A 21,486-nucleotide genomic window follows, 5' to 3' on the forward strand; every position below is an offset into this window, starting at 1 on the left:
GGATAAATAAAGCAAACCTCCCCTTTTACCAACTTGCCTATTGTACAGCTGGCACTCTGTACCTGCACCCCTGAAAGGCCTGCTGCCAAGTTAGTTTATTTTCTTATATAGCACGCCTAACCCATGGGTATCTGGGCGCGTATACCAGATATACATGGTGTGTTACAAATCACCACATAACCAGTCACAGAATATAATTACAAGTCAAGGTTGCAGACATATATGTACAAGTAGCAAACGCAAGCATATAAAGCAGATATTGATCTGGGTACAGAGATGAGGCATATATACAAATTTACAATATAGTTTGCAATCTGAACAGAGGTAAGCTTTACAGGAGCAAAGTGTGCAGGTTCACTATACGACGGAGTGCAGGGTTTTGTGAGTCGCAGACTGGACGAGAAGCCAGGACGAGACAAAGCGCTGCACCATCCTTAGATGCTCCTTCAAACCAGACAGCAAAGCACTGCGCCTCTCCAGAAGATCAGAAAGCGGCACTCCCATCCCCGCTCCCGTGGGGAACACTGGATCACAGCTTCGGCTCAAAGCTAGTCTTTCCGAAGCTGCAGACCATGCCTGCATCGCCAAATCCAGGACTGGGAGCCCTTTCACTGCCAGGACCCCAAAAACATTGCACTGATCAGACCCGTTTCTTAATTCCAGGACATAAAGCAAGTGCATGTGTTTCCATCTCCCCTATCTGGGATCTCTTGTGGCATATGCGCCCCCACCCCTCCTGCAACAGCACAGAATATACCTCCCAGTCCTCCTTCCAAGGTTGGCTACTCTCTGATGGGACTTAAAACTATTGTGCGAGTCAATATGCGCTGGGGAGAAGGCAGTGAGGGATGCCATCCTGTAACGAACCCTCACCCACGCCCCCAATTTGAAAATGTGCCTTTTCCTCACACGCTCCGCTGGCAAAACTGGGCACCTTGGGCGCTTTTCTGGGTCACTGTTGTGCCATCTCCTTCTGGACAAAGCGCCACTGATGTAGGAGGTCTGCGTGGCATGGGCGAGTCACCACTATTCTACTTCAAATTAGTCATGGGTGGCCTCCATCAGCCCTCTGCCCCCATTTCTCACCCTCCCCACCCCGCCCCCCCAACCCAAGGACGAGCAAATCATACCGAAGAATTGGTGGTTAAACTGTACAGAAGTCTTAGAGGGCAGTGGCACACTAAAAGGTTGAGAACCCTGTGTCCATCAATGGCCCACAAGAGTCCTGGTACTGGATTAGCAACGCTCTGCCGAATATCGACAACTCTTCCACCAACGCACACTGAGTCAGAGAGCCTCTGCCGCCCCCCCCCCCTGCCTAGCCTGAATTGCTCAAGTAGAGGATAAACACAACCAATACTTCACAAAGAAGAATGCTGAAAACTACTATAGAGAGACGGAGGAGTCCCCCGCTTGCCTCCACAAAAGGAAAACAAAAACTGCACTGGGCGAGAGTACCAGAGCGGGAGACTGGGTCAGCTGCTGAGTAGGTACACTAGCCCTGCCAGTAAATGGACAACATAAGGACTGAATCCAATCTGATTAGAATAGAAGATGCTCCATGTATTTAACAATACAAAAGCAAAGATCAAATAAAGGCATGTAAAGATACAAAGAATAAGGTGGTTGTAGGGAGCAGACACCAAGCTGAAATAGTTGTGCACGAGCAAGGTGCCCAAAAGGATGGACTACTCCCAATAATTCCAGAAAAGGGCGGTACGTCAAAGTAACCAAAGTTTGGTGTCAAAGTGTAAAAGGACCTACCTTTTAGCACCATCAGACGTCCGGGTGCGGTTGTGGTTTAGGAAAGCCAGGGCATTCTTCTGCTGCTCACTCAGCTGAATGGAGCCAGAGGCATCACACATTAGCAGTTCTCGGATAAGCTGGATCTGACGCTCCTGTGATAATCAAGAAAGGAGTTAGCTGCTGCCCATCAACCAAAGCAAGCAAATAAATGAATAAATCACTGTGCTGGGAAACGTCCATTAGGGTATGAGGGTCTATGAAATACAAATTCTAGACAAAGAAAGGATGCAGCCCTACCACAAGAAATAACCTAACTGAAAAGAGGGTGTCAATTAAAGGAACTCGAGAGATGGCTAGGTGGAGGAAGTGCTTGCTCCCTCTCCATACACACCAGACGCTCACAGTCGGCTTCAGCTCGCTGCCTGCGCTTGATCTCCACGTCCACTTGATTGCGAGCATGCTTCAGCTTCACGTCCAGGGCACTGCGCTCCGTCTCAGTTTTCATCAAGACCTCCTTGGCCCTCCCAAGCTCCAGCTCCGTTTTCTGCCACTTCTTCCGGAACTCATCAAATGTCTTGGCCAGCTGGATAAACTCTAGAGTAAAGGGGACGCAGGGTAGAACGTAGTCAGGAATAGATGGAAGCAGCACAGATCACAACCTGCTATAAAAGGAAGTATCGGCGCAGGTGACATTAAAGCGATTGAAGAATGATTTGGAGAGGCTCAACATTCAGACGGTCCATCCACCGAAAGTCGCTGACCCCAAAAGTATACTTTCACAGAAACCCATTGCTGTCCCCAGTGCTTGTTTATAGCCAACCTTTATTTAGTACGACGGGAAAAAGAAATTGCATGGTCCCCAATGTACGATGTGCTGTAGACCATGTGATATAATGGCTGAGATATATTGTTGGTGGGGTATGGGGGGTACGTCTCATCAAGAATAGGTGTCCTTGCTGAACACAGCTGACTTGAACGTACAGCTTACATTTACATAGCATGACATAATTTGTTTTTCTGGATGTTTACTTTGAAGTGGTGGGAGCAATTTATGGTACATGTTTTGGTTATCCTAAGAGTGGAACGAAGTTAGATATTCGAACTGGTATTAATTGGTCAATTTCTTTGGTAGTTTATCTGATTCTATGTCCCTGTGGCGTGGCATGGCCTATGTAGGTGCGGCCATTTGAAAATACACATCTTGCAACACTATCGTGCGATTAAGAATAATGATCTGAACTATCCAGTGGCTAAGCATTTTGCGGAACTACATGGGAGTAATCCATACGTTTTATCATTTGTAGGTCTGGCTCATGTTCCAGTACACACTAGGAAAGGGAACTGAACCTTAAGACTGTCACCTTGAGGACAGATTGATCATGCACTTCGACACATGCAACCCAAAGGGCACGACAATGAGCTTTATGTATTTTTGGAATGATCCGATTGTCTAGGAAACAGGATTGTTTATCTGCTTTATTTGAATTGCTGTTTTAACCAATGTTCCAAATTGCAGTGAGGCTTTAAATAAAGAAAAAAGGAGGCCCTTCCACACAAAGCAGGGGAGTACCAAAGCAAGCGTTAATGTCTACAGGGATATACTGGGCTGAACAATTCTGCTCAAGATGCAGCCAGCCGCGTACTGGGTCAGAACAGTGTGTTTAAGATGCAGAACCATGTAGGTAACACCCACAGGTTCCACTAAATTCAGTGCATATGTTCATCCTCTAGACCCCCTTCCTCCCAAACCCCACCCCGTTTACCAGGCTGCAAGAGGGCATGATAGGAGGCAAAGCTGCTGGGTGTTTAGTAACTGTGCCCAAGAATCCTCAAATTAAATTTAAAAAAACACACCAAATTCTCGCATAGCTAAGAGCTGGCCTTATAACTGGACATTATAGCTCATTTCCTTTAATCGCAAGTATGTACCTTTAAGCTTGCACCACTGCAACATCTAAAGCAGGTTTAACTTCAGAATGTACACAGAGTTGGGAACAGCCTAACCCAAACATTTGTAACCTCGGTGGCCAGAAGCTCTTGTGATCCTAACGTGGCAAGGGCACACTGTCCAGACTCAAAACTACACTACATTTTACAAAAGGTACTCACCTGTAGCACTGGATTTACCTTTTCCATGCCCAGCAACTGCACATTTTGGAAATTGGTGTAGGCATTCCCTTATTGTAGGTTGTGAAGTGTTACCGTACCTTTTCACTACCCCGCTCTCCTCCAGAGTGCTGCACTGGGTGCCCCACCAGGTTTACCATTGTGAGAATCAAATCAACTCGAGGAAAACCAGGTTCCTTAATTGGGGAAAGCCTCCTGACACCATGAACACAGGATCAGAGAGGAACCCTCAACTTTGCCAGCAGGGCACCTTGTCCCCACACTCGTACCATTGGATGGGCCATAAGACCTATACATTTGTGCTGTTCAGATGGTGATTCACAGAACCATCTTTTGGGAATGACAAATTTAAAGATCTGTGAACTTGGAGTGAAGATGGATGGTGGTCTCGTTTAATCGAAGGAGTTGATACATCCTATGTCTTAGCTGTCTCAGTTCTTTCAGAACTTAAAACTCCAAGACTTAAAGGCTTAAAGTCATGAGGAAGTAAACTGACATTGCCCGTTGGTCATGGCCAAAGACCGACGAGGACTGGGCTTTGATTTCCAACATTTGATGCTTTTCTTTGTGTCCGATTATCTCCATTTTAGCTGGATGGAATTTAACAGATAACATACCTGTAAAAAAATTGCATGTCAATTAAATCAAGAAAAATAAAAAAAATAATTAGCCTGCCCCAGCCCCTTATTGGAACCAGGAGTGAGTACCTTCAAATGCTCTAATAGGTGGCCAGTGAAAGGCCCAACTACTCTAACAAACCCATAATACAACAACCTCTCCAGTAAAATCATAAGTGGTTCCCCTTACTGAATTCGCCTTCAAAGCCTGTGAGGCTGCCCTAAGCCCCTTAGAAGGCACTCAGAGGTTTGGCCCATCACAAGTCCTACCACACTCTTACCCAGCATAGAAGTCAGCACCCAAAGACAAAAAGTATCAGAATATAACTAAGCACAATGCACCAGAATAAATATTGACTTTGAATGCGATTTTAATCTGCTTTAGAGAATTGAAACAACCCTGGAGACAAACCTTTAGCAAACAGCTCTGAGGAACATCTGGAAAAAAAAGCCTCCCTTGTACATATGCGCCAACCATTGCCAAGCTAAGATAGTCACTGCACCAAACCAACACAGTAAAGGCGGACTTCCTTCTACCCAATGCACATACTTGTGTGAACTAAGCTATGAACAGCTGGAATCCATGTACCCACAGCACACCCGCACCATACTATAAATGTTAGACTATGTAGACCAGAGGAGGAACAAAATATAGTTGAGGTTGACAGACTTACGGGGTTCTATGCCCTCATTCAGCACGTCCACCTGGCGGATCAGCTGCTCGAATAGATTGCGCAGGTTCATCATGGTCGTCATCGCCATCTCCCTGAAACACAAGAGGTCAGTCACAATCTTTACCAAGTAGAGAAAGGTGGAGAAGGGCACTGTCAGGGCCAGGGATGAGACTACAATACAGAAATTGTTTCACCATCTTGACATCCAGTACCCCAGCTCACTTCAGCTGAGGAATAACATCTGTTTGCAGAGACTGTAGGGTCTCCCCGTGAGGAAAACCGCTCTCTGGGCAGAACGCTCCACTAGCCATTGGTAATTGATGAAACGGCCTACTTTCACCTTGGAACATAGTCAGAATGGTAGACTGGTGTGGTGGAATCACACCAGCCCCCCCATTTGGGGATAAAAATACCTCTTTACCCTCCCCTCCTCCAACCCCCTCCCCCCAACCAGGTTTTACTGCTGAACACAAATCTGCACAACTGCAAGGCCCGCTGCTCAAGGAAGAGGACTTCAGTTCGGCTGAGAGGAAAGCTCAAGGGGAGGGGGGGGGGAGAGGGGGGAGGAAACCCGTTCGTCTTGAAAGCAAGACAACGCAGAGTAACACAGGTTCAAATCCTGGCCCGCGCTTAGAGACTGGTCCCCGGTATTAAGTACGTTATAAAAGATTACACTTCTGCACCAGCACCTCAAGTGTGCCAAGAAATCCAAATAGCAAAGCGTTGCCTCTCCAGGAAGAAGTGGTAAACTGTGGGGCCCCTCCACTATATCCGGCAGGGAACCCTGCATCACCTCACCTGACCTCATTGACTGTCCCAGAAGCATGAGAGCCTATGATGCAGATGACCCAATGCTCTGCGACTGCTGGACCAGATTGTATTCATCTGGGGACACCTAGCAAGCACACTGGTTCCATCATGCAAACCTCAAGAGTTTGGGCCACCAGGGTTGCACGACCGCATTGCCGAAGCTGCAAACCAAAGACTTAAGTTTTCAATGATCCTTACTGCCTGTTGGCTCCAGACACTGACATCATTGGAAACCTGCTCCTGATCAGAGGAACAGCGCCTCCCATGACGGTTGGATTGGCCTTTCGGCCCGTGGCCGGGCCGAAATTGTCCCTGGGAAGCGGGGGCTGGTTTCTGGTCATGCCTGGGCCGGTTTGGAAGAAAAAAAAAAGGAAAAAAAAAACCTATATTTTCTCCTTTCTTTCTTTTTCAAAAAGCCGTTCATCCTTCTTAGGTCGCTAAATGAGTACCAACATAGTTTGGGTGATATTGTATGCATATTTGTTGTATAAAAAAAAGAGCTGAAGTGCAAGTGCTATACAATAGCATTATAATTTGGCATTGGACGTCTGCTTGGATTCACAGTAATTTAGTGTACTAAGGAACAATGCCATTTGATGCCACTTCCTAAGGGGTGAAAGGTCGCGTTTCATCTCTTCCGGGATGTCATTTTGTGGTAGGGTCAAATGACATCACTTCAGGTGATGTCATCAGAGGTGAAGGGTCGTGAGGCAAGGGTTGGGCCACCGGGCCCATTTCTTGTCCCAGTTCGACTCTGGGTCACCCAACATCTACTTTCTGCTCCGCTTGCACAGATGAGTGGCGGTTTTAGGGTGCTGGGGTGTCGTGGGGATAGGAATTGTGTGGGAGACTAATAATCCATCCCCCACCCATGGCCTATTTCTGGACCACCCCTGGACATTTGCACCAGACTAGCACTGGCTCCGGAAGTCTGCAATGCCGGAGGGCTTCTTCATCTGGATCCTCAATCGGGAGGCCCCCCTTCTTTGAACCCAAGGTACTGCCAACCATCAGATATGACTGGAACGTTAAGACAGTTCTACTTTCTGGTGGGACCTTTGTTCACAAAGATCATTGCCTTTCCGATGTATGTCCCGTTCATTTCCTTTGAATTACTTTAACCTTCCTTTACCTTTTAAAAGAGTTCTTCATGCTCTGAAAAAGAACTTGAGACTTAACCATTTTTGCTTTCCATGTATAGCGTAGAGTTTTACATAACTGTGAATACAGCGATTCTCATTTGCCATAGCTATATAAAGGTAGTATTTTTCTAATATTTAGTGTGGACCCCTTGATGCATATAAAAGTGATTGCTCTATCTTCTGACCACACTGCTCACCTCCTGAGATTTGGGCCTGGGCTGGCCCCCAACTTTTTGGAACTCAGTAAAACCATGCAAGGTGGTGGAACCTGAGCCCTGCAAACAATACTCAAGGAAAATCTTCAACGAGGGGTTTCAATGTCTGCTAATAAAACCACCTTGCACTTTCACTGGTACCGACACATCAGTGTCCTGGAATTTGGTTTCAATAGCCATACCGCTATTATTGTGTAGCCTAGAAATTACCAAACACGGGACAAGTGGCGAGTGCAAATTGAGACCCGTTAGGGTGAATGTACAATTGCACAAATAGTCCCAGTGTTCGTTGAGGGTAAAAAGCCTGTTTTTTTTAAATCATTACAACCACATCTTTTGTAGGTACCTGCATATGCCAGTTAGACCAGAACTGACCCAAGATGCTACAACCCTAGCCTAGAAACCTGTATTCCCATGCACATTTATGGCCTTTTCCTACAACACACATGCACACAATGTATAGACATGTGACTCCTCAGGACTGCAAACTAAGCGGAGAAGGACCCATTCAGGTACACTGAGGGTGGGGGATTTGAGGGTTGGTCAAAAAGCACTGCACAAAGGAAGCCACCACCATCTGAGCCACATGACTAATGGGGAGGATAAACCCACCCAGGATACCCCTGCTTTAGAAGTCTTAAGGACTCGAGGCATAGTGCATTAAAGGTTACCAGTAGAGCCCCTCATAAAGCACTTGTATTTGGCATTCAGGATAAGGAAAAGCTTTTGCTGTTTTGAGGATGCGTTTTCTCTAGTTTCAAGATTGCGTGCATGAAACGACAGTCCATGGTTTGTCGTCTTGGAGAGCAAGGAATAGTTGGGCAGGCGGTCTGAACTTCACTTTAAACCCCTTTCCGCCGACCGACCCACGAAGAGCAGTTATAATGCACACAGGCACTTTTAAAGGACTAGTAACAGCCATTCCCAGCTTGGGGGGAGATATATATATATATATAGATATATATATACATACACACACACACACACAGTGACACAGATTGTACCAGTACTTCTCAACAGGACAGCTATATATTTAGACATAGTACCCTAATTCTCAGCGGAGCAGCTAACACACATTTCATAGCACAATGACAACTACTCACAGCGTGGCCGATGGCATCATGCTAGCATTTCTTAGTAGGATTGCTAGGTTTCTGGACAGTACCTGAATTTCTCAGAGCTACTGCAATGACAGCACCAACATTTTTGGCATGTTTCCACAGAGAGCTAAATTACTGAGCAAGAACAGTGTCTAAGCTCTTCCCACCATTCTCCCGAGCTGGTGTGATGCACACTGCCAGACAGTGTGAGAAAATGGCATTGCCGTCAATTCCCTCCAACCCAGTCTTGCGCTTTTCCTAACTTCTGCATCTCCCATGTCTGGTTACTGAGTGACAGTGCCAAACACCTAGCACCTTTCAAAGCATCATTATGAATCATATGACTCGCATGTAGGATGGTCCATACATGCATGGAGCTTTTGACGAACCAGTCAAGTCAGGCAAGCCTCACATTTAACTGCCAGTGACCGCCCCCCCCCCCCCCCCCCCATGTGCCCTTCAGAGTCAGCCAGTTAGGACAATTGGCTCAGTGGGTCAATAGCAGTGTCTAACCTGTTTGTTCCGATCCTCTTGATTTGCACGTGAATGTGTTTGCATCAGAGGTATGTGTTCAAGATGCAGATACCATTGAATTGTAACAGAGTGGACTTCGCTTTAGACTGATCAAAAGGACTAATTCATTGATTCAGAACATACATTTCATCAGGGCTGCTATACTTGTAATGGCATTCAATGCTGCATCTAGTGAGTCAAACCTCCAATTATATCATTTCCAGCCTCACAGCCAAAAGCAGGTTTGCACACATCTAAAAGGACCACCCAATATTCAAGCTGTGCTAGATTCGTAGATAGAAAGCTCATTTACAGATTTCAGAATATTAGTGCTATGCCAAAGTCAAAAAGAAAGAAGAGCAACTCTGACCCTAAGCAATACAGGGTAAAAGGAGTGAGGTGGCAGAGACAACAGGAAAGTACTAGACAAGCCAATTGCAGGAGAGACCAAGATCAAACAGCAACAAGAAAGTGATTGAGGCTAGTTATGGGAGAGACACGCAAGCAATGGGAGTCAGGGGTTAAGAGACAGTTAAACAAAAAGATCAACCACAGGGGGGGTGGTTTGGGGGGGGGGGGGGAGAGATGGAAATACAAAAAGAAAGACTGGAGAAAGGCAGTCCAATAACGTAAGAGTTAGTGAAAAAGTTCATCAAAAGTAGTAGCAACCACTTCAAACAAAATTTAAGTAGATCGACTAGTCAAGAGTAATGACCTGAGAGAGGAAGAGAAGTTATACCAACCGAGACAGCAAGACGTAGGAGGGGAACTGTCTCTCCGGTCGCTGCATCCCATTGCTGAGTGACACAGAGCAACAGACCGCACCACTTTATGGTGAGAGGAAGAGAATTGGAAAGCGAGAGTCAGGGAAACCGAGTAGAAAACGTATGGGGAGCAAAAACATGGAGTGGGTGTCAAACAGGTAGTGCCAGGCAGAAACAGTAGGCAGGAGAGGCAGGAAAGTGATGATGGTAGATTAATAAATCAAGTCGATCGGTCAATCACCTGATGAAACCAGCTGGTTATCTGTAGTAGTTCTTAACAGTTTTAGGGACCAAATATCGAAGATGCAACTGGGTAACACATACAAATTGTGTGGGAGAACGTTATTCACCAGTGCAATACATTATTTTGAGCCAGTTAACTTCAGAGACAAAACAGTCTTTGAGTATTTCAAACAGTTTTAATGTTATGCACAGATTGGATAATTGTCTGAGGAGTTCTTTTACTCTCGAAATTGTTTTACTCTCCAACTCTAAAAATAGGGAGTAAAATACTCCCACTCCAAAATCCTATTTGGAGCACTTTCACCTTCTAAAGCCATTCCCGATGGTAAAAGAAGTTAGAAAAGCAGAATGACTTTAAAGTAATTACCTTCTCAAAAAGGTGGCATTTAAGTTAATTTAGGATAGTGCAGATACAGAATGAACCTTGCAAATGTAAATTCAAACCTGGCAACCACTGTGCGCGTTCATATTGAAAAAGTGGCACATTTATGATACTCCATGCTTTCATAAAAGTTGCTACGCAGTTCTCTTATAAACTACTCTGCCAAGACTTTCAAGAAAATGGCTAAAGCAAAAATGCAGCCTTCAAGCCTCGATTCGGCAACTCCAAGCAACGCAAAGCTCCAGTTACCTGTATGAGATGCCTCTGCTGCAGCATCCGCAAGAAACCTCCCCATGAACAGTGGGTACCTTTACAAACACGTTAATAAGAGCATGGAAGAAGGGTGCAGCAGTTTTACTAAGGAAACTTATGATAAATATTAGTCACTATTTTTTCATTGGCAAATAAGTGTCCAGAAATCAGTGAAAAAAGCAGACTTTGATAACAGTTTTAAAGAAAGATGGCAACTCCCAAGACAGGGGGATATTCTAGTTTTAACTCTTCAATAGGGCCCAACCAAAAAGGACATTACACGCAGAGCAGCTACTTTTCTAGTACACAGGGTCAAGATAGAAGCAAGTCCTTCCATTCCTTTGATAGATGCACTAGAAAAAAAACGGAGAACCGCCTGGAGTATTTCAAGGATGTTTTACTGTAAAACAATGGCCAAGCTTTTAGTCAGCGAGAATGTCCACATTCGGTACCAAGCGAGATACTCCCAACGGGCAATTCCACCAGTGGCAGGATATCTATTTACGCCTAAAAAAAATGGTATACTTTCTGAAAGCCTATATAATGCTAGCATATAATGATGTTACATGAAAACATTTTAATTCTAATCTAAATTATTTTATATAAACATACTCGAGCTTGAGGAACTAGTATTCCATCAACCATACGGTAAGCCTTTTTGAACTTCTCCAAAATGGACACTAAAGTGATGAAAGGGGTAGCATAAAGACATTTATTTAAAGGCAACATTCTTAAAAATCAAATACCAATGGAGAGTAGTTAAGAGAAAAAAAAAAATAAAAAAGAAAAAAAAAGAAAAATGAAATCATTGGATATCACTCCCGAAAGCGAAAGGGGACTTACAACACATACTTGGGGGTGAGCATTTTAATTTGCAAGTTACTAGCCAAGCATTAAGTCACTGGGCCTCATTACGAGGCCGGAGGTAAACGAGCCAGAAAAACCGCCAGACTCGTATTACCATTCCACCTCTGTGATCCCCGGAATTAACGGGGCATTACAACCCCGGTGACTCGGGAATTCCGGAGACAGAATTCTGTAAGTCCCCATTCCCATGGAGTCCCATCAGACTCCATGGGGATGGGGACCATGGAAACACTGGCTCCGTCTATGGTCAGACCTGGCGGGAATGACACCTCCCGCCTGTAGAACTCAAGATCACCCGGTCCGGAAACAAAGGTGGCGGCGGGTTTACCGCCACCGTTATTTCCAGACCGAGTGACTCGTAATGAGGCCCACTGTCTCCTAAAGCTCACAACATACACAATGTTGAGCAACCATTTCTTACTTGCCATGGGTCAATCACTAGCCAATGGGCAGGGCACATTTTGAGGGCTCTGCTTAACATAGGCATTACACATGCTGTACTGGAATCCTAGAAGGCGCATAGAGTACTTGTACAAAAAACCTCCAATACAATATATATATGAGAACACAGATGTTAATGTATTTGGGAGTGGGGGGGGGGGGCACCGAGGGAGAAGGTGTTCGCACAGACACCTAGATACAGTGTAGGTCCTATGGGCGAGAAAAGGTGATTTACCCTATTTTAAGGGTGAATGAACAGGCCCATTCTAGGCCTCAAAACGTGCTTCTTTCGCTAGCCATCACCTGGTAATAGTTCAATATGATATGCATATGTGGCGTAGCAAGAGATCGAGTGACAATTGTATGCCCAGCTAGTAGCTTGCAACTTGACATGTTTACCTCTTCTCATATTTAAAGCTGCAACGACTGCAAAAAAGGCTTCAAGCACAATTCATAATCATTCAAGAACTAGGGACCAACAAGTTTAATATGCGAGGTATATGCACAATGGAGCCAAACTGATACTAACACACAAAAGCAGAGCAACACCCAACGAGTTAGAAAAATACAAGTATTTCTCGATCCACGTTGGAAACTTAAAGATGCGAGGACATGAGTGAAAAAAAAATTACCAGATGCAGAGAATCATTACTTCCGTTCCCCTGGCCCTAGTAGCACTGATTATTTTCTACAACAGTCAAGTCGACTCATCTTACTTTTAAAAGACAAAAAATGCTCACAGAAAATGCTCAAGCCACAACAAGTTTTAACATAAGTGGTTACTTAGAAAGGGCGCGGAAAAAAAAAAAGCTTCAAGCTTGCTTTCGGAGCACCCAGAACTTAGGAAAGCACAGACCAGACTACTTATCCCAGTGAGCAATATTAAACAACGACCGCCCCAGCGCACGGAGACGCAGTCTGGTAATTAAATGACAAGATTTTGTGGCCGATTTATGGAAACAGCTGGCTGCAGACTTTAGGTCCCGGTATTCCTTTGTACTAAAAGACCACCAATACAAGCAGAGCTGATGGAAGATCAGAACTGAACCAATTTCAGACCTCGCAAAGCCGGTCAGACAAACCCAAATGCTGAGAACTCACATGCAATCAGTCCTGACACAGATTCCGGTTCCCTTGAATTCACCAAAGGAGTGAAAATGAAAACAAGCCAGCCACAAAAGCAACTGTGGCGGTTGAGACTGAATGGTTCACTGGCCTCGAGCCTTATAAGTACAGCTGAAAACTCCAATGTGGACCAAACACCTAGGGGGTGCTGGAATAGAGGCCCAACAATTGATATGCGTTTGGTCAAGAATTGACAAGAAGGAAAATCGCCACTGTCGTAGCAAATCTCCGAGCCAAATACTCAAGCAGAAACCGTTAAAACAGAATGAATGCAGTTTCTGGAGCCCAACAAGGCAACGTGGCCGATTGCAATACTGGAGCAGGTGGTGCAAAACGTGACCACCCAGTACATGCCAAGTAAGCACAAACAGCCAAGTTAACACACCTGCTGAGGGTTGAAGACCCGAAGAATTTATTTAAAGATACCCACTGCCAACATAACTGAGCAACTTCAAGACGCAACAGACAGTGAGAGTACTGTAATGCACTCCTATGTGGTCAGATAGCAGGAACATAATCCTCAAAAACTCAACCTTGCCAGGAAACGTATCAGTTCTGTAAACAGCCAAACTAACACACGGTCTTCAGCACAGAAACTGGCACCTCCGAACTCTTGGCATTGGCTGGCATGCAACCTTTGGTTTTTAGCATTGCAGCTGGGGCAATCCATCTACTAGGGTTTAAGCCAGCACACAGACAAAATATCCCTGCTAAAAACTGAAAGACATTATCATAATTTAACTCTGAACAAAGCCTGGCCATTGCATTTAATACATTGTGAACAATTTCTCTGAATAAATTGCGAAATACGAAGATTGAATCAATGAGGACATCTACAACCACAGATCTGAAATATAAGGAGGCACCGTTTTATTGGAGCTTCTTAAACGTTCTTGGAAAAACCCATATTTTTGAATACGGTTCCTCTAGTTGTCCTGTTTCTAGCTTGTCCTTTTGCTTATGTTATTTTCTACTCTGCACCCCTATGCCTGTGGGCCCGATTTTTTGCCGCAATATAAAAAATACAATGTAATGTATAATTGGACAAAGTCCATAATCTGCGCAATGTAGCAAAGAAGTATGAACAGGTTACCAGAGCCAAAAGGCAGCTGCAGAACCTTTCAACATAGCAACAAAGCATGACAGTGCACCTCTGTCACAGGATGATCAGACTAAAAGGTCTATGAACAAAAGGTCTTGGAAAAGAAGACTGCCTCAGTCAGCCATCTTGCAGCCTACTCTGACAGTGGCATTACCTGGGAGAGAGGTCTGCAGGCAAAACACCTGCAACCTCCCCCGCCCCCTTACAGAAAACTGCCACCAACTCTGGGGCAAGGACTGCAGACAGCCCCTTCTGGCTTTAGAAGGCTGTCCAGGAAGGTCACCCTTGCGATTAGATCAGCAAGTCAGTTGATCCAGGAACACTAGCAGTTAGGACAGTGTGAACCATTCGGTACAGGTCCGTCCACACCCCAGTCAGGACTGTAGCAATGCAGGCACGATGAAGCAGAAGTCGTGCCTGATGAGATCAGCATTTCAGAAGGTCGGCATCAGTGCCATTCAGCCTCCAGCAGCACAGACTACTTCCTCTGGATTAGTCTAGCATGCATTTTGAGTCTTTATGGACCACAAAGAGGCTCTGGAGTAGTAGGATTAGACCACTCTGATCAGATCATAAGGAAATGTCTACAACTGGCTTCACTTGTATGGGAGAAGGAAAGCCTTGCCTTTCACAGGATCAGGAGCAACATCAAAGCTTCCAGCAATGGGTCTTAAGAGTGGTATTGGAGCTACTATGAGATCAGGTCCAGTAGTCAACTGAAGAATGGAGCTAGGAATCCCAGTCAGTCCCACTTGTTTGCTCACACGGCTGGGAGTCACTCCAAAGTTTTGGCAGCCACCCAATCAGTGGTGGCCTATTGTGGGCAACCCATAACACCCATATCGCGAGAAAAACGGGATCCTATAAATTTACGGAAGCATTCCTAAGAGTACGTGTTCACTTATGAAAAATGATCAAAACGTTGGTCTCCTCTTTGGAACTCACGCAGAAGGCCCACAAAGCAAATGCTGGAGTCGCACTGCAAAACAATCCACTTGCTAGCCAATGGGCAGGGAATAAGTGGCCACCAATGTGGTAAAAAGACAACCACTGTACATCCAGTAACAAGTACATAGGTGCCACCAGCCTGTGACTGACACCATCTTGGCCAGGACATTCTACCAGGTATAAATCAAGGCAATCTAAATTGCCCCTGAGCAGGTACTCCTATGGACTAATGAGGGCAGCACATCAAAAGTGAGCCGCATTTGCCAGTGGGTGCTCACAAGTGAGAAAGCACTTAACAGTCATAAGATGGTGGCTGATTACAATCTCCTTGAAAATAAAAGTGCCATGCATACAATCACTTGTTCATTTATTGGTTTGTTTGTTATACTCTTATACAATAAGAATATACTGTTTCAAAGTGCCCACAGGGCAGGGAGGGAGGGAAATAAATGACAAGACAATATTAAGCACAGAGGGAGAGAGGAACACACCTACTATGCCTTGTGGGTATTCGGAACGTGCAAGTGTAGAAAGGTAGAGGGATAAGTGCTGGGTTGTTAGAGCTTGTGGGTGAGACATGAACGAAGTGCTAGGAATGATGAGCGCTACACAGCCTGGGCAGCGGGAGGTTTAAGTGCGAGTCTCCAGAGCAGAGGGTGTGCAGATGCAAGTGCTGTGGATAGACAGGAGCTGGGAAGAATTGGTGTGGGAGGTCAAGGCCCCGAAGATGCATAAGAGCCAAGGACACTGATTCAGCAACTGTGGAATTAGCAGAGGAGCGAAGGAGGGAAGGAGGAGGAAAAGAGGAAAGTCTTAAGGAGCTTCCGGAATTTGTTCGGAAAGCAAGAGTAAAGACAAACTGGCTTGGTCTATGGAGGACAAGAAAGGCAGAAACATTGCAAAGTATATTTATTATTATAGAATAATGCTGACAAGTTATGCGTTTTTTTTACCCTTTGCAAGTCATGGCATCAATGACGTTTTGAAGACCGCTTTGCTATTTTTGTTAGCACCAATTTTGAAAGCAACGTTCCACCGGTCATTAACTGGTGTAAATGTATCCTATCTTTGCATGACATAAATCATCCTTAGAAAAAAGGAGAACAATAATAAAGTATGAAAACAAAACATGCTGAACTTTCAAGAACCGGAATAGATGCAATTTCACATTGACAGAATTTTAATTCTCCCCAGGTTTCCAAAAAGGATTCAGCATACATATGTTCATTCTGAATATCAGATTAACAAAATTGTAACCAATACAATTTTAGCAAGATAAAAAAGTTTATATTTTTTTATCAACCCTAGGAATTCGGAAGGTGGTGGTTTGAGAAGCAGAAGCTAAAAGGCAGATCGGCGGTATCAGGCAACAGGAAATATGAGGAACTAGAACAGAGCGTGATGCAATTCTGACTTCGAGGCAAGTATAAATGCCTCCATTGCATATGTCCAGTTAGGTCTAAATACATTGGGAGGTGCGCCAATTTACCTTTGTACACATTTCCAAACAGTTACCGGGGCAGAAAAAAGTTGCAAGCTACTAGCCAGTCATAAAAAAGTCACTTGCCAACTCAATTCTATACATACACACAGCACACCATTTCTTGCCCTCCAAGACTCGATTACCACTAGCCAATAGTCACTGCAATTTTTCCACCCTGCATTTACCATCTCAAAAGTAGCGCCAAGTAGCTGTTGGTGGTCAAACTCCAGGCTCTTGTGGACTACAAGTCTAAGGCAAACCACTCCATGTAATTTTTATCTCTAAACCCCCCCCCCCCCCATCCCACCAATCAGATAAATGTTGAATTGTATCTCATTCAGCTTCCAAAGCTCATCAAGTAATGTAATCAAATGGCCTTCGTCCATCGCTCCATTAAATGGGTTCCAACCTTTGGCAATGACGCTTCATGTCAAGTCCTGGTCCTGCCAGAATTCATCAACCATATTCAAAGCAAACCTGGACAGCACAAAAACTGAACACACACTGGCCAGATAACGAATGCATCATTACCGTCCCAGTCAGCGAGGGTCACTTTTTTTCCCCAGCAACTTCTTGAGCTTCAGCACATTTAATACGTTCTCCCGAAACGTTTTTTTCTTGTCCATCGATTCTTCCAAAAACGCTCGGCCTGTTTATTCCATCCTTATACCCTGGTCAATCAGAAACGTGTATGCTTTTCCACGCCCCATTCACTTCTACTCCTGTGCCAAGAGGCATCAGTTTACCAAAAAGATATGTTTAAGTGTCCATACAGAGCTACAAAATGTTGCCATGAAAGTAAACGGTTTCCAAAAACCATTCCTCAATGTAAACCATTCCCCGTTTAAGACAGTGGTCATAGAGCCCATCCCATGTGCGTTTAAGAGGTTCTTGATTTTTTAAAATTTAATAAAATGGACTATTTTGTTCATGAATATTGGCTAATAAGGATTAAGGAAAGCCAGACGGTATCAGAACTGAGGACAACAAAGCAGACCGTCCAATATTAACCTGCTACTAAGATAACTGCAATAATGACACAAAGAGAGGCATTCACAGCCCAGACCATAGGCGGGCCTTAGCAAGCAAGACAAACAACAAAAGTTGGCATTACTGATGTGCAGGAAAAGGATTTTCAAGACTGATCAACTGGAATGGAATTAGCAGTAGTCGTGTAATACGATTTCACCAAGAAATTCCATCCAGCAGGCTATTCAAAACTATCTCCTGCAAAATTAGCAATAGTTAATTATTAAAAGAAACACGCCAACCTGCTCGGAAACTGCCTGGCTCAGGCATCCATTTGATGCAAGTGCGCATCCTAATCCACCACAGACTATAATGCCCATCAGAACATGCCATACACAATATGCCTCAGAGACCAAACCCCCACCCCGCCTCCCTTTATCCCCACAATTCCACCCACATGCCTACCTACACACAATCACCCTGACACTTTCCAAAGGTCCGCCAATACCAACCATTCTGCATCCACACAAGTCCCCCACACCCATAAACTGGCATTGTCACACCCCATGAGCAACTACCAATCAACCCCAATCCCCATAAAGGTACAGCATCACTTAAGCCACATAGCACGACAAGCCCATCCCCGCTGTACTAAAACATACATTCCCCAATCGGCCCCACACTCACATCTTTTATCACAGGCCCACTTCTCCTCCAAATCTACAATGACACTGCATCACCTCACCTTCTTTCAGGCGTAAAAATCTCAGAACGCAAGCCTGGCATAAAAAGTCCTTGGCCTCTCAGTTCTCCACATGCACACAGCATGCTATTTCTTACTCACTGTTGGGGAGACTCGGAGTCCTCTGGCAAGGGATATCAAACTAACATGGGGACAGGGCACCTTTTCCAAGCAATAGATAAAAAAAAAAAAACTCTAAAGTGCTAGCGATTAAAGAGCAGTCAAGCTTCACTCAAGGGAGGTGGTAGTAAGGCAACAAATAGAACCCTCCCTCCCCGAGAATACACCACACTAGTATATTGAAAATTATACATAGACAGTTTATTTTAAAAACAATTACACTATGGGTTCAAATAGCTACTTCGAGGTAAACGCAATAGTATAAAACACAACACATGTAGAAAATAGTAAAGGGACCAAAGACAAACCCCATTCACTTCTAAGCTAAATAGCGAATGTCGTCCTGGACCGAGACCAAGACGCTTTCTGTGAACCGGCCAGGCCTAATGCCTGACTGGGCAGGATCAAGGAGTGGAGAAGACTCCTAGAAAGAGGATAGAAGGGGGGGAAACCAGGGCTTCCAAAAGCTCTATAGAAAAGGGCAAAAAAGAGATAGGGCGAAAGTTAGAGATGAGTGATGGGTCCAGCAAAGGTTTTTTTTTCAACAAGGGGATCCCTGTGGCAACCTTAAGTTCAGGCGAGACACACCCCGACTGACAAGAGATTAATTGCCATTGTGATCTCCCTCATTAAAATCGGGGGAAATGTTCATAACAGCCAGAGGGACCACATCTGAAGGCGAGGCAGACTTGATCTTTTGGATGGCAGCAGAGACCATTTCCTCAGAAAAAAAAAGGGAAAACTTTACAGCGGCCAAGCCACAAGGATCAGAGGGTTTGCTCTCAGGAATGGATGCTGTTGCAGCAGTGGAAATATTAGCTCGAATAGTCTACATTGTTTAGATAAATAACTGCGACAGTAAGTCGCAGAGCTTCTGCGAGGACCCAACTGTAGGAACGAGTTTAGCCCAAGAAGAAAGATTAACCACAGCAAATAGTGCTTTAGGTTGACTCAAGAAAGACTAATTTTTGGGATAAATTTTTTTTTTGCTTCTAAAATAGGTTGCCAAGCAAGCCTATTCGTGAATTTTGGAATTCGAATTGTAGGCCATGTGTGATTTCCGTTCTGCCTGTCTGAGTTTAAGTCTAGCAGTTTTCAGCTGCTCAGAATACCGCGGCTAGGACGGGAGCCTGCATGGTTCAATAAGACGCAGTGGTGCCATTTCATCCGCTGCTTCTAAGAGGGAATGAGAGAGCGAGAGAGCAGCGAGAGAGAGAGCAGCGAGAGCAGCGAGAGCAGCGAGAGAGCAGCGAGAGAGCAGCGAGAGAGAGAGAGCAGTGAGAGAGAGAGAGCAGCGAGAGAGAGAGAGCAGCGAGAGAGAGAGAGCAGCGAGAGAGAGAGAGCAGCGAGAGAGAGAGAGCAGCGAGAGAGAGAGAGCAGCGAGAGAGAGAGAGCAGCGAGAGAGAGAGAGAGAGCGCGAGAGCAGCGAGAGAGAGAGCGCGAGAGCAGCGAGACGGAGAGTAGCAGCCTTGCGCTTCAACTGAAGATACAAAATCCTGTTAAATCGGCCGTGCGCCAATAGCTCTGGCAAACTCTAAAGGGGGGCGGGGCGATCTCAGGCTGTGCCCGTATAGGTTTAAGCATGCAAGTCACCAAATAATGGTCAGTCCATAGTACCGGCTCGGCAGACTGAAGGGTAAACAGAGCTTTATCCGGCAGAACCAAATCCAGCGAATTACCTAGCTGGTGGGTAGGTCATTGAACATGTTGTTGGAAGTCAAGATCAGATAAGCAATAAAAAAAAATTAAAAAGTCAAAGGCGGGGACCCTAGGGCAATTGAATTTTAGATTGAGATCGCCCATCACAACAAGGTGCGAGTATTAAGTTGAAGACTTCCACAAGGTCCAGTAGGGAATCAAGGAAACTAGCATAAGAGCCAGGTGGGCGATAAATAATCAGAAGAGGGGAGAGATCATGCATCTCAGTAACAAGACGTCCATAGCCAGAGAATGTGGGCAGCATAACTGAGTGACAGTTATGTTATAAGAGCTTCTAGAGCGCACGGTCACCCGAAAGTATATTGGCGCTTTAAGAGAGGAGAAAGCTGGTCACTAAAGGGCAAGCCTAAAATAAGTGATTATTCACAGACCTTCTAAAAGTTAAATAGTTGGATGTTTTCTTAATGAAAAGCGGGAGGTCATACCATAAAGTTGCCGCGGCAATGGAGAAAGCCCTGCCACCAACCCAAGACCAGTTGTATCTTGGCACAACAGATATTCAGCGCCCTGATTATGAAGGGCACAGTGAACTATACATAGTGCCTTAAATTTAACCCGCTGGGCCACAGGAAGCCAGTGGAGAGTCTGAAGCACGAGGGAGATGTGCGCACCAAAGAGTGTACCAGTTGCCAACCGAGCAGCTAGATTCTGAAGACGTTGCAACCATTGAATCAAGCCCTTAGGTTGAGTTAGATATAAGGAGTTGCAATGATCTAGCCGCAATATAACCATGGCTGCCACTACAGGGGGACACAGTGGGGCGGGGATCAAGGGCAGCACCTGCCTCAAAATTTTCAAGTGGAAATGACCAGCCTGGCACACCGCAGTGACCCGTTTGTCCGTAGAAAGTGATGAAAGAACACCCAGATTTTTCACTTTTCTTACCGGGATAGTAAGAGAGCCTAAAGATGAGGGCCAAAAGGAAAACACAGAGCATGGGATTAGGGGGGGCAACCCACCACCATCACCTCAGTTTCATCTCCATTTAATTTGAGCCAACTGCAGTGCATCCAGTCTCCAACGGCTGTCAGACACTCCCGCAGGCACGACGACACATCAGCCTGATCAAGGTCTAATCGGATCAGAATCTGTGTGTCGTAGCACCCGACACCGAAGAAGCGGATAAGACATACAAGGGCCCAAATATAGATGTTAAACAGGAGATAGGACCTTGCAGCACTCCACAGCAGAGGTGGCAAGGAGCCGAGAGGAAGGGGGGCATGGAGAATTTCTGAGTACGATCAGCCAGGAATTACGTGAACCAGGCTAGTACCTGCCCTGATATGCCAAACTGGGCAAGACAGGATAACAGAATGGAGTGGTAGACTGTATTGAAAGCTGCTGAAAGATCTAACAAAATCAGGGTTCCCATTCCACTTGCATCC

The 21,486-nt window shown here is 45.2% G+C and overlaps 1 protein-coding gene across 3 annotated transcripts in view; it reads right to left on the reverse strand.

Moving 5' to 3' along the window:
- The window catches only part of RACGAP1 (Rac GTPase activating protein 1), a 176,102-nt gene that overhangs the window by 111,304 nt on the left and 43,312 nt on the right, over positions 1-21,486 (reverse strand). For all 3 annotated transcript variants that reach the window (XM_069653668.1, XM_069653669.1, XM_069653670.1), the window contains exons 2-4: positions 5,165-5,256; positions 2,138-2,340; positions 1,765-1,898 (exon numbers count right to left, since the gene is read on the reverse strand). In XM_069653668.1, coding sequence (XP_069509769.1) covers positions 1,765-1,898; positions 2,138-2,340; positions 5,165-5,256 — 429 coding nt within the window. The remainder of the gene's footprint in view (positions 1-1,764; positions 1,899-2,137; positions 2,341-5,164; positions 5,257-21,486) is intronic.

This window comes from Ambystoma mexicanum, chromosome 3q (genome assembly GCF_040938575.1).
Source record: "Ambystoma mexicanum isolate Mex_15411 chromosome 3q, UKY_AmexF1_1, whole genome shotgun sequence".
NCBI lineage: Eukaryota > Metazoa > Chordata > Amphibia > Caudata > Ambystomatidae > Ambystoma > Ambystoma mexicanum.